General features: G+C 48.8%; 1 protein-coding gene across 1 annotated transcript; it reads right to left on the reverse strand.

Moving 5' to 3' along the window:
* Positions 1-12,360: 12,360 nt before the first annotated feature.
* On the reverse strand, positions 12,361-13,159 carry IQSEC2 (IQ motif and Sec7 domain 2; the record flags this gene model as incomplete). The annotated part of the gene is given in 1 exon segment (XM_018043763.1): positions 12,361-13,159. A coding segment is annotated over 1 exon segment (707 nt), but the record flags the coding sequence as incomplete, so codon positions are not given.
* Between the last annotated feature and the right edge of the window lie 1,121 nt (positions 13,160-14,280).

A 14,280-nucleotide genomic window follows, 5' to 3' on the forward strand; every position in this document is an offset into this window, starting at 1 on the left:
CTCTTCTTTTTTTATCCTTTCTTTTTATAGCTCTCTTCCCACCCTCTTTCTGCCCTCCCCACTCCTCTCTGCTTCCTTTGCCTCTTTTCTCTCATTTAGGGAAGTGTGAACACCCCTGCGTGTTGTCTCATGATTGTCTGCAGCTGTTAATGTAAGAATCTGGGCTCCTTACCCTCTCAAGGGCTAGAGTTACTGACCGCAAATATTGCTTTTTGCAAGGTGGTTGGGAACTAAGATGTGCCAAGGGTGGGAAGCAGGCAGCTTGATAAGGCTGCCAAGGCCTTGGCCCTTTTGACATTATGCCACGAAGAACCTGGCCCTTAAAAGAAGGGGTCCTTGAGAAGGTGGTCCTCAGCAGTTTCTGCTTCCTCTGTATTACCCATTAGCAGGAGGCTAATGCGGGAAGAACACTGGCCTGGTGTTCCAGCTCATGGCTTTCCTTGGTGTTATGAGCTAGAATTAGCTGTTTGGCAGTCATGAGCTGTGATTTTCCCCATATGCAAAATGGTATTGACAATTATTTCATGCTAGGGGATATCACAGTGAACAAAATAATATATATTAAAACAGATTTGTGGCAATACAAGTACCAAAGCCACATCAGGGTGTCTTATAGCTATCCTTACTATCACCTTTTGTTAGTTTCTTTTGTAAGATGAGGGTGAAGTCCTGGCCTCAAACAAAAGATCAGAGTGGCTTGGGTCCTTGGAAAATGAAGGGCCTCAGGATATGAAGGATAGAAGTGTAACATGAGGGAAGGAGCAGGGCATTTGGAATCAGATAATCCAATATGAAGATGCAGTCTCATATTTACTACCTCCTGCCTCTATGGCTTTTGGCAAAACTTTTATCTTTCCTTATTTCCTCATCTGAAAAATAGGAATAGCAGAAATTTTATGATGATTAAATGAGATTACTGTGTGAGTAAAGTGTCTGGCACATAGTGGGTACTTAGCACATGGTAACTTGCTTTATCATCCTCACCACTGCCACCTTATTATTAATAGCTCCAAGAAAGTCTGTGTATCAAGGCTGACCATAGTGATTGAAAGAAGCCTCCTTCCTAGGGGAGTTGCAAATGTAGGAAGCACTGTTATCTGGTTACAATAATTTAGGTGAGGGCACTGCTCAGAAGCAAAGAGGTAGACAAAATGGCCCCTCATCCTCTCTATGCTGAGAATTTCTTAATGAAATATCCGGTCCTTTTCCCTCTAACATATATGGTGTCTTCCATCAGAGTCTCCGCAGACCATGTGTCCCAACTCAGCTTTGTTGGTTAATGAATTGGTCCCAGGGGTAGTTAGAAAGAGCACAACGATAACCATGGGCCTTTGTAACTAGCCTGAGACCCTGTATACAGACAGCTTGTGTGCCTTGGGCTGACAGCCCCCTCTAAAAAAAGGATTAAATTGCACTCAGTGAAAATCACTCAAATATGCATGTATTTCATCTTCAATTAAATGTCATTTTTATAATAAACTGTAATTCAAGGGGTAGGATAAAATACTGGGAAAAGCAGAAAGACTCTAGGAGACAAATAACAGAACCAAGTTTTAGAATATCAGTGAACTGACATTGATGCTCATACATCCAAGGCCAAGAGGAGTGTTTCTCCAAGGACATAGCTTCAGTAGCCACATGGGTGGGCTGAAGCTGACCTTTGAGGAGACCCCTGGCTGGGCCAGACATGCATGGTGTAGAGTCTAGCCTAGCGGTCCTCAGTCTTGGCTGCACAGTGAAATAATTCCCTTTGGTAGCTTTAAAAGACACAAACACTAAAACCCCAGCTCTAGGCTGGTTAAATCAGAATCTTTGATATTGAGAACGATTTGGCTTAGGCCAGTATAGTCCAGTAGAAATATAATGTGAGCCACAAATACAAGCCACAACTGTAAAATTTTCTATTAGCCACACTAAAACAAGTTAAGAAGATATTGGTGAAAGTAATTTAATGTATTTTAAATTAAGTTAACCCAATATATCTAAAATATTATGGTATAATATTATATTATCACTATAAATTTTTAAATATTTTACTAAGTTTTTGAAATCTGATGTGTATTCTATACACATCTCAATTCACACTGGTCACATTTCAAGTGCCTATTAGCCATATGTTACTATTAGCAATGTTACAATTGCTATTGTATAGGCTACTGTACATTGCTACTGTACAGGCTACAATTGCTACTGTAATAGGCTAATAGCCTATTAGCAATGTTACAATTGCTACTGTATCAGATAGCACAAATCTAGACTGAGAACCATGACAGCAGACCAGGAGCATTAATGAAAAAGCCTAAATCATAAGTTAGAACTCCAATATTCTATTATACCAGTGTTTATTCTTTAAGAAACTAAGATGTTGCCTTAGATTGTATTTGTAATGAGTTTTTGATCACTGCAAACCTTTTTAAGTGATAAGTAAATGGACTTCTGATCTCTAAAGGGGAATACAATGGAACTTTAGCATCTAGCAGTGGTGGTGTTACCAGTAAAAGGAAATCAGGTTAAATTGTTGCATGAATGATGTGAAAATTGACACCAAGTTAGACCTTTCAGTTCTCATAAATGAACATTTATGTATATGTTTACATTCTGGTAAGATTGTGTTACTCAAGGAATTGAATGGTAGAGGTTATATAGGCTCTTTTCTTGTTGTTGTTGTTTGTTCACTCACTAAATTGTGTCCGTCTCTTTTGCAACCCCATGGACTGTAGCCTGGCAGGCTCCTCTGTCCATAGTATTCCCCAGGCAAGAATACTGGAGTGGTTGCCATTTCCCTCTCCAGGGGATCTTCCCAACCCAGAGATCTAACCCACATCTCCTGAATTGGCAAGTGGATTCCTTACTACTGAGCCATCAGGGAAACCCAGGCTCTTTTCTAGTAGGTATTTAAATGTAGAATTGCTAACAACATTCTTCTACATTGATTTTGGTTGAGGTTAGAATTGTACTGTGGAGGCAGTGCTAGCTATATTAAAAAAATGAGAGACCTGAGTTATAATCTTTGCTTTTCCAGACATTTGACAAATCATCATGGGTTTTCCAGAGAAGGCAATGGCACCCCACTCCAGTACTCTTGCCTAGAAAATCCCATGGACGGGGGAGCCTGGTGGGCTGCAGTCCATGGGGCCACTAAGAGTCGGACACCACTGAGCGACTTCACTTTCACTTTTCACTCTCATGCATTGGAGAAGGAAATGACAACCCACTCCAGTATTCTTGCCTGGAGAATCCCAGGGACGGCGGAGCATGGTGGGCTGCCATCTGTGGGGTTGCACAGAGTCAGACACGACTGAAGTGACTTAGCAGCAGCAACAGCATGGGTTTTTAGTTTCTCCTTCATCTCTGAAGCATTCTCTAGAATCTATTCAAGCTCTGACATGTCTAGGTAGGACATATAGATGAATAACACTCAACTATTGAATCTTCATTATTACTGATATAGGTAGATGTTGATTTCCTGAGATGAGGTACCTCTATGTTGTAGAATTGTTGCCTTGTTTATCTAGTCTCATCCTGAGCTGAGATTCAGTAACTCCTTGAGAATACTGTCCTTAGGGTATTTGGCATATAACATAAAAGTATAATGGCAAAGAAAAGACTTTCCTCCTAACTCTATACCAACTGGACACCTTTGTGGATCATTGGACCAAATAGGTTACTGACATAGTGGAGCATTTCCATTTCCTACCTGGAAGTCTCATTGCTATGTGAACATCAGCCCTAGGATTTTTAGTGCTATTCTATCCAAGGTAGACTTACCTGCTGTTAATTAGGTTTAAAACCAATGTGAAATCTGAGAAACCGGATTCTTGCCTCAGTTCTGAGTATGCACCTTGAACAGTTTTCTGTATATTTTTGAAGCCCAATTTTCCTCCTTGTAAAATGTGGATAATTAAGTCTTGTGAAAATCATTTGTAACCTTAGGTATGCTGGATATCTGTAAATAGAAAGTGTGATACCATTTTGGGTGCTATACAAGAAACTTCTGAGTTTATATGCCTTCTATCCAGTCAGATATCTGCCTCTTCTATTATTGAGAATTTTAGTCTGTATGTACATACATGTATGTGTGTGTGTGTTCTCAGTCTCTCTCATATCTCTGGGGATATGACTTCACGAGAGCAATGCAGGAGTTGATTTACTTTCTCAGCAGTTGGTCATGCATGCTCAGTCACTCAGTTTTGTCCAACTCTTTGCAACGCCATGGACTGTATCCTGCCAGGATCCTCTGTCCATGGGTTTTCCCAGCAAGGATACCCAAGTGGGTTACCATTTCCTCCTCCACAGCAATTGATCAGGTTAAGTGAATTAGAGCTTGCTGAACATCAGTCCTCACATTTAAGTACTGACATCTTCAGCTGCTTTTCTGGGCTGGTGTCCCCTTTGGGAGCTGAGAGCCGACTGCCAGGATATGATGTGTCTCTTAAGTAGAAAATCCCATTCCTGTGGTGGCCCTCTTATCCCATTTGGGGCCCTAATTCCAAATCATTCAGGCCTATTTCTTTTATTACCATGTAAAAATTGGCCTTTGTTCTGACTTTGGGCCATGATCTGGGGTCAGCTTACTGCCCACTCGAGGGCAGGCTCTGTACAGAATATGTAGCAACCTGCTATTAGTGGTAGCTGAGGCCTGAGAGATAAGGCATGGGTTTGTTCAGAGTGTAAAGAGCCTACTCTGAAGCCATCAGCATATATTTTCCTTGTTTCTTAAAATTCTAGATCTCCCTGGTTTCTGGCCTTCTGGCAGAAGATGAAAGGATGAGCTAATCGGATCATTACCATCATTCCTTAGGGTTGTGCAGATCAGATGTCACAGAAACTAAACCTCTCCTATTTATACGAAAGCCCACTGCCCCCAGAATATTACTTGGCTTTGGACTATATAGTGTCTTTTTTTTCATTTCACTTGGGAAAACTTTTCACCTATATAAAACCCTAGATTCACAGTAGATTTAGAGCTGTAAAGACCCATCTTAGCCAGGAGTAGCTGACTTAGATGTTTACAGGGCCAGGCAGGTAACTTACATGAGTAAAGCAGCCTGGTACTAGGGTAAGTGGGAGCCTGTTGTCAAGTTGGGAAATCTATGGCCTATCTAAAGGGAGCAAAAGTGACTTGGATAGTTCTCATTGGTGGAATAGAGTATAGCAAGTATGAAAGTCCAGCGAGCTCAGATCTTCCAGATTTTTCAAGAAAAGCCAAGAATTGGATTTCATGTAAAAATCTTAATATTTTAAAAATGTTGACCAATAATTCACATTTTAAAAGAAACACTGTGAAGAATAAACTGAACATATCAGTAGGCTAAATTGAAATGTCAGTTCCCAGCTTGTGACCACTGGTCATCCTAGTCCTCATTTTATAAATCCCGAGGAAACATAGACTCAGAGAATGGAAGTGACTTTCTTACTCATGTAGGGAATTAGTGACAAAGCCAGGACTTGAACTCAGGCCTGTTGACTCTTATTTAAGACAGATGATATTAAGTCTTTGTCTAGTAAGCACAATGTATGGAATTCCTCAGGTATGGTTTCTGTCGTTTTCCTGTGGGTGGGCCATAATTTCCTGTTTCTTTGTATGCCTTGTAATTTTTTTGTTGTTGAAAACTGGGCAGTTTGAATATTACAGTTTGATAACTCTGGAAATCAGATTCTCTTCCTTCCTCAGAGTTTGTTGCTGTTTGTTGAGGGATACAATTGCCTACTTATTTACTGAATTTTTCAAACTTTTTTTTTTCTGCAAAGACTGCATTCCTTGCCATGTGTAATCATGGAAGTCTCCATTACATTATTTCATTAGTCAGCCAATGAACTGACAGAGATTGCTTTTAAATACCTGAAGCCAAAATAAACAAATTACTGACCAGGTCTTTCCAACTTGGCTAAGATTTGGGGCATTCCTTCAACACTAATCCAGGCTGCCCACAACTCTGCCTTACTTTTCTTTTCTTACATTCCTGATTGCATGGAACCTACAGATCCTCCAGAAGTGCAAGCCTACCACCTACTCAGGCTTTTACTGAGCATACATCTGGTTCAGGGCATGTGTATTGCACTCTGACTTCCTCGGTGTGCACAGTGGCCCTTCTGAGGCTTTATTCACCCAAGAAATTTTTTCCTCGGTCTCTTTCTTTCTGTGGTATTGCATCCATTTGCTGCTTGCCCCTTCTGCCATCCTTTGCCCCAGATGGACATGGGTAGTGTAAGTCTTTAAGTCTTTCAACAAAGGTAGTCATGACCTCTAAAGCCAATTTAGCCTTGTGTAGGGGTTTAAGACAAAGGTCAGTCTCTATGCCTGACCCTCAGGATCAAAAAGGTCAAAACACACAGCCACAGTATTTTAAGAACAAGGTCATTAGCCCCTTGGCACCAGCAAGCTGCAGGAGGAATATGGGCCACCTTTCTCTCAGCTGCTGGGGAATCAGAAATGGTAGACAAATTAGCAAAATGCTTCAAAATTTTTTTTATCAAATTTTAGCCACCCTTTTCTGCGTCAAGAGGGATAAATTGAAAGATTGGGACTGACATATATACACTATTATATATAAAACAGATAACTAATAAGGGCCTACTGTATAGCACAGGGAATTATACTCAATACTCTGTAATGGCCTGTATGGGAAAAGAATCTAAAAAGAAGAGTGAATGCATGTTATGTATAACTGATTCACATTGATGTACACCTGAAACTAACACAACATTGTAAATCAACTATACCTCGATAAATTTTTTTTAAAAAGAGTTCCCTGCTTACTGTAAGTTTTGGATTAGATTCCAAAATTCTGAAAAAGTTTGTTCTGTTGTTCTTAGTCAGCTAAAGGGTGATTCAGTAGAGGGACTTATTATTTGTGCATCCCAATCTACCACTTTTAGTGATGTTCCCCCCTCCTGAATCTTAATCCTGTGCATTCTGGGCTACAGAACAGTCAGGAAAATGTATACATGGGCTGCTAACATGACTGTTAACACTTAAGGACCTGCTTCCCATTATAGGCTAATAGCAACAGTGTTTTGATTTCTTGAGATGAGTTCAAACATGCTCTTGTTTACCCATTCAAGTTTCAGGTGGACAAAGACCTATAGTCTTTTTTTTTTTTGCATATCCTCCCCTGTACTTTATTTTTTTTTTAATTTTTTATTTTTTTTAAATTTTAAAATCTTTAATTCTTACATGCGTTCCCAAACATGAACCCCCCTCCCACCTCCCTCCCCACAACATCTCTCTGGGTCATCCCCATGCACTATAGTCTTAACCATCTAAGTAGAAACTCTTGTTTGTGATGCTAGAGGTGATTTATTATAAGATCTGTGAATTAAGGATGACATAAGCAGGGAGGGCCTTTCTTCCTGGATTACAGAAATTTCTCTTCTTCATACTAAAGTTTGAAATGGTGTTATTAGCCGTCATTTGCATTCACATGATCCACCTTAATTGCTTCTCATTATATACACACTTTGGATAACATTATNCAAGAGCAGGAGGGCATCGATTACGAGTCTGTGGTCAAAATCCAAGAGGCTACCAGGAGAGGGAGCTTGACTCAAGCAGCGGTCCCAGGAGCTCTGCAGGTGGAAGCCCAGAGCTACACTCAGAGCATGTTAAACCATCTTCACGCCCACCTCCAGGAGGCAATGGTAGACCAAAGGCTCAGCAGCCAGATAGTTCTGGGCCCCATGCAGTTGTGTAACCTTGGGCAGGTCACCGGACCTCTCTGATCTCCCATTTCTCTGTCTGAAAAATGAAGATAACACGAACACCCACCTGGCACAGACTCTGTAAATGAGATAAGCAGCAGCACAGAATGGAGGGTGAGAATGCTGTGGATGGACTCTGGAGTCCAGCCACCTGGACTCCCAGCTCCTTCTTAGTTCTGCCATTTATGCACTGAGTGACCTTGGGGAAGTTATCCAACCTTTCTGGGCCTCAATTTCCTCATCTGTGAAGTGGACTTAATAACAGTATCTATCAATAATACATCAAGGGATTCATGTGGTGATTGAATGAATTAATATATGGAAAGCACTTGGAACAAACAGTGCTTGGCACACAGTAAATGCAGGTTAAAACAATGTTGGCTACTGTTACATAAAACCACACAGGGTGGTGCCTGGCACACAGAATTGAGGCTCACTCAGCGTATGTGTGGCCCCTTCTCCATGCCCCAGGCCTCTTCTGTGCTCCCAGAAAATTCACAGGCCATGGGAGGCAGAGGTGGGACAGATGAAAGAATAGCAGAGAGCAAGCCTGGATTTGGTCTTCTCCCCCTTGCCTATCCACCCAACACAGGGTGATATCCACTCTCTTCAAAGCTCCCCCTGCCCCAGGTCCTGGCCTCCACTCCTCACTGCCTGTGCTACTCATTTCGTCCTAAGCACCGGCACTATGATGGGTCAGGTATGGTCCCCTGTGTCTTTGGCCAGGGGAGGGGGTGGGGGGATCTCAAGAACAGAGAGTGTGGTGTTTGCTCAGCCTGGAGGCCCCTCCTGCTCTCTGTACACAGCCAAGAAATGTTTGTGGATGACAACAGCCCCATTCTCGCACCAGATCTAGACAGAGAAGCAAGATTCCTCTAATTCTCATTCAATTCGACATTATCATTGCCTCCCACACAACTATAATGCTCCCAACACAATGGTGGGGAAAGAAATGGTATTCCCTCCTGAGAAGAAGGAGAGGACCCCCCCCACCCCGGGAAAAGGGCCCAAGACCCCAAAGGAGACAGACTTCCCTAGGGCCCCTCCCTGGGCTCCCTCCCTCCCCCCAGCATCCACAGCCCCTGCGGGGAGCACACTGTCAGTCCACTGCACACAGGAGACGCCACAGCAGTGCCTAGACCAGCACTGCCCTGGCTGACAGGAACACCAGGCTGGCCCTGCTGACTGCTGTCCCCTAGTGCAAGCCAGCTTGCTGGGTGGGCAGGGTGGGGGGGCAGAGGATGGAGAGTTACCACCAAACAGGCTTCAGCCCACCACTGCCTACGGCAAAGCCAGAGCTGGGCCCAGGCAAAAAGAGTGGGAAATGCAGCTCTCTCCAGCGTGGAGGACTCAGCAGTGGCCCCCAGCACAACTGTAAATCATTCTAGGCGCCAGGTTGGCAAGGGGGCCCAGGCCATGATCGACAACAAAAACAGAGATCTTCTCTAATCATGACGAGTGAGGCGAGGGGGGGAAAGGGTGGCAATTCCAGGGGGACAGACCTGAGCACGGTGGATATCAGCAGCTGCTAAACAAACAGACAAACAAAAGCAAGCGAAGACTTCACATACAAAGGCCCAGAGGCCAGAAGGAGGTCGGGCTTTATCATGCGCTATGCTGCACTAGGAAGGCCACACCCAGAGCACAGCAGAAGGCAGACTGGCATCTGGGAACCTGTCCAGGAGAGACAGTGCCGGAGGGTGTGGGAATCCTGGGGGGATGACATGGGTGGGGGTGGGCATAACAGCTGCTATCAACTGCAGTAGAGGGCAAGTTCCCAGGCTTGGGAGTCTGTCTCATGGCTCTGTGACCTCTGGAGTGTTGCTTCACTTCTCTGAGCCCTCAGTTTCTTTGGCTGGAAAACGTGGGTTGTGGTGACAGACGCACAGGGTAGCTGGGAGGACTGAATATGCCCCCTGGGTGAGGGGCCCTTCCGTGCTGGGCCCAGGCCCCTCGCTCCTCTCTTTCTCCACCAGAGGGAGCCGGGGGGCCAGGAGCGCCCTGCTTGTACCAGCTCTACCTAGCCTCCCCCAGTGCTGCAGCCTCTGCTGCTCAACTCCCACCCTGCCTGCCCTGGCTTTCAGCAGCAGCCTCTCACCCACTCCTTACAAACCCAGAGGAGGCCTGGCAGGGGAGTAGCTTGCAGCAGCTGTGGCGACAACAATGGCTACTGCATCAACAGGCCCTCCTGACACCTGGCCGATAGAGAGGGAGGGAGAGTGGAAAGGAGGGAGACAAGGCCCTCCCCCATCAACTCCCCCTCTCATCACTCATTCCAGAGCCATCTTCCCCTGCTCGAATCCTCCAGAGACCTCAGGCTCTCTTGGCCTCTTCCAGTTTGTGACCTGGTCAGGTCCTGAGGCTCCAGAAAGCTCCAGTGGAAAAATAACAGGCCTTGGAGACAGGTGGACTCGGGTTATAGCCCTAGCTCTATTAAGAACTGGCAGTGTAACCTTGAGCAAGGTCCCTTCATTTTTTGGAGCCTCAGTTTCCCCATCTCTAAAATGGAGTTGCTAGTGCTCACTGCACAGGGTCTGTTGCGAGGACCGACAGAGGTAATAATGGATGTGCAAATATTTATGGTTAGGAGAAATTTGAAGTACCATCTAAATTCCCCTTATTAACCCATTAGGAAATGGGAAGCAACAAACACAAATGTGTTTCACAAAATGTGAAATCCAACGAACAGCCTGGAGGCTGCACAGAGGGAAGGACCGAGAGGCAAGCCTACCCAGATGGCAGAAGCCCAGAGCTCAAGAGCAAACAGGCTTCCAAACTCACATCTGCAGGGTGGAGAACAGGAGGGGAACTGAATCCTAGAATTGGGGAAAGCCTTGGTCATTTCATAGGGCTTTCTACCAGTTCAGGAATTATGTTTTCTCTAGCCCTTCCGGATCCCCTTGAGGCAGTCCACTGCCTCACCAGACCAGGTTGGAAAGTTCTTCCTGATTTATCCCCAATTTTCCCATTGCTCCCTGTTCTGCGACCTGGAGCATACATAACAAGGCTGCTTCGTCTGTCACAGGCTTGAGCACTCTGGAAGTCTTCTGCAGCCAGGCTCAAGGACCACAATGTCCATTTAGTGTCCCTTTGCCTTCACCCTACCATGGTCCTCTCCTGAAAGGGTCTTGCTTGGTTGACCTGGCCCCTCCCTCCAGTGTGGGGCCCCAAGCTCCACACAGTCAGTCCTCCTGGAATGGGCTCCAAGCAGCCCCCACCCCCTCCCCCAGGCAGAAGAGCCCATCTCCCTGTGGGGCAGCCCACAGCAAACCTCAGCTGAGGGTGCGCTGCAGTGAAGCCCAGCCGAGTCCTTGAGCTGCAGCTGCTGCTCCTGGGGCCCAGCCATCTCAACCCAGCACCCCAGCCTGCTGCCTCACCACGGGGGAGTTGCAGAGAGCTGTCTCCCGGCAGATTTCCTGAGGCAGAAGGCTTCCCCACCCCCAGCCCAGCCTCCAAGAGACACTCCGCTGGTTGTGGCACATGGTAGGACCAGCTGAGCCGTGAGAGGAGGAGGAAGGCTGTCCATTTGCTAGAGGACTTCAGACTTGGTCTGTAGTGGTGGCTGGATTAGTCACAGAACCATCAAATCTAAGCTGGAGGGGCCATTCAAGAGAATTCAAGGCAGATCCTGCCTTTTATAAAGATATGGGGGAACCGATGCCCTAAGAGAGGAAGGGACTCAGTCAAGGTCACAAAGCCAATCTGCAGCAGAGCTGGAAGGGGAACCTGGGTTTCCTAACTCCCGGTTCAGTATTCTTTCCAGTCCAGCAGAAGAGAAATCAGGGAGCCTTTAAGGCAACCCTGTGAGCCTGCACACCCTTGGCTCCCTCAGCTTGACATTTATTCCAACCAGCTCACCATGGTATCTGCATGGGGAAGTGGACCCAGCCCATGCCCCACCAACCCAAGAGATGATGCCAAGGTGTCCCAAATAAGCAGACACACAGACCCCAGCACAGACACTGGCACTGATCCAACAAGAGGGAAGATCTGTAGACTTCTCTTGCTGGTATGCTCTTTAATTGGGCGGTGTTTTTCTTGAGGGTGGAGAGGGGGTGGTCTTTGAGGAACGAGCCAAGGGCCGGGCCTCCATCTTTGCTCCCCCGGCCAGGACGTGCTGCAGTTCCCCCTCAGAGGGACGTCTCAGCCTCCAGCTGCCATTCTGGTCCCCACTTGCCAGAGGAGAAAAGATCAGGCCTGCGCTCAGGACCTGCAGAGGAGACCCGAACGGTGGGGGGAGTCGCGGCCGGGGGTGGGGGGGAGGGAGGGCTTTCGTTCCCCTGCGTCTCTGAGCTGACATCGTGACAGACAATAAATATCCCAACCGGCACATCCAAATAGAATAAATAAAGAAATGAAAAGCCATCCTCTGGCAAGGATACAGGGAGGGGGTGAAGAAGTGGATGGGGTGACGACTGCTCCAAGCTCTCACTGGCCACGGTTTTGAGAAAGAAGAGATGCCTGCACTCATCGGGCCAACCCACTCTGGGGAAGCTAGAGAAGGGGTATCGGCTGCCTGAGGGGGCGCCCGGCTTTTCCCGACAGGTTGGGACAGGAGAGGACACGGAATCAGGCACTGGCTTCTTACTTTACTAGCCGTTCAAGTTGAAGAGGGAACTAGCGGGGAAGAACCGGGGAAAACAAACACGCGTTCCTTACTTTCTCTGGAGGGTTGTGGCGGGGCTGGTGCTGGTACTGGTGCTGTGGCCGCCGCCGGCCCCGGGGCTGGAGCTCCTGGATGCGCCGCGGCTCAGCTGGCCCCGCTCCCGCGGTGGCCGGGGCCCCACGCCCACCGCCGCCGAATAGCCGGATTCCTTCTCGCGGCCCGGGTGCGCCGGCCCAGCCTCCCTCCCGCCACGCTCGCGACCCAGGGCTGGGTTCTCGTGGTGCAGGTGGCACTGGGCCACGTCGCGCTCGCGGGCAGAGTAAGCAGCAGTGTCCTGGAGTGGGTAGGAGGCGTCCCGCTCCTTGTCCCGATACACAGCCTCTCGGTTCTGGTAGGCGCCGTCCCGGTTCGGGTAGCCCACGTCCCGGGCCGCCTGGTGGAACTGGCTCTCCCGCAGCTCGCGGTGGTGGAACTGGGTCTCGCGCAGGTTCTGGTATTGGCTCTCGCGGCTCGGGCTATCCCGCGCGCCGTGGGGGTCCCGGTGCAGCTCCCCGCGGTGCAGCTGGCTCTCCTCCCTCAGATCGCGGTTCTCCTGGGTGAGCTGGTCCAGCTGGCCCTCCAGCTCTTCGATGCGCCGCCGCTGGGTCTCCAGCAGCTGCTGCTGGCTCTCGATGATGTTGTTCAGCTCCAGCAGGTACTCCACCGCTCGGTTGGGGCTCTCGGATCCCGGGCCGCCCGGGGGACCCGACCCCGCCTCCATCCTGGCGGCCCAGGGGCAGGGGAAGGGGCAGGAAAGCCCGATCCCAGCTCGCTCACGGCGCCACCCTCCCCCGGGCCCAGCCGGGGGAGGGGGCCGGCGGGACGCGAGGGCGCGCACCGGGCTCGAGGGCCCGGGGGCCCGGGGGGGCCCGGGAGACAGCGCTGGGGCCGGCGGCACGGGGAGCAGGAGCTGAGGCTACCGCCGCCGCCGCCGCCGCCGCCGCTGCCGCCGCCACGGCTCCCGAGGACGCGGCCCGCGGCGCTCCGCCCGCTGCGGAGTCACTGCGCAGCGCGGCCGCGCGGGACCGCCCCGGCCGCCGGCCCGCCCCCCGCCCCTGCCCCCACCCCGCGCGCCCGGCCCGCCCCCGCGCGTCCCACCTGCAGCCGCCGCAGGCGCCCGAAGCTGGACCCGCCCCAAGGGCCCCAAGGGCCCCCACGGGCCAGCCCTATCGCAAGCTGCTGGAGATCTCTCCATTTCACCGGTCCCAGGGTCCTCAATTAATGCAGCCTAAAGAAGCCCTCTATCCCAGTCCGTTCCAACGTCCTCGGGTCCACAGGCCCAAGATCCTCATCTAAGACCTTCCAGGAACCTCCATCCCAGGCAGCCCCCAGGTCCAGGAATCCCTCAGACTCCCCATCCCCTGGGTCTGCCAATCCCAAGTGTCAGTGTTCCTATCCCATCCAACCCCTGGACTTTCTACCTCTGGGGACCACTCTCCAGCCCATATCATGGGCAGTCCCCAGGATCTCCCACCTCAACAAGCCCTGGGACTCCCCATCACAACCAGTCTTAGGCTCAAAGCTCCATTCATTCATTCAGCCCTCATTTTCTGCTCTCCTTTGGAAATGCTCATCTCCATTTACTCCATCACCTCCATCCAATGAAACTGTACCCATCCTGCAGGACAAACACCACCTCATTGAAGCCAGCCCTGATCTCCCCAGCCAGGAGCGCTCACTTCCTCCACACTTCTTCTGTGGCACTTGTGGAACTCTGCTTTACAGCCCATTTGTTTTTGTTCTTGTTGCATGTCCTCTGCCAGACCAAGCTCCTTAAAGCCAGAAACATGTCTTCATTCATCTTTGCGAGCAGGCTGGAATAGAAGAGAAAGCTTGAGTTTTACAGTCGTACAGAACTGGATTTAAATTTCATCTCTCTGAACTTCCTTTTCCCTCTCAGTAACACCTACCTCACAGGGGGTGGTCTTGGGAAA

This window comes from Capra hircus (assembly GCF_001704415.2).
Source record: "Capra hircus breed San Clemente chromosome X unlocalized genomic scaffold, ASM170441v1, whole genome shotgun sequence".
In the NCBI taxonomy this organism is placed as follows: domain Eukaryota; kingdom Metazoa; phylum Chordata; class Mammalia; order Artiodactyla; family Bovidae; genus Capra; species Capra hircus.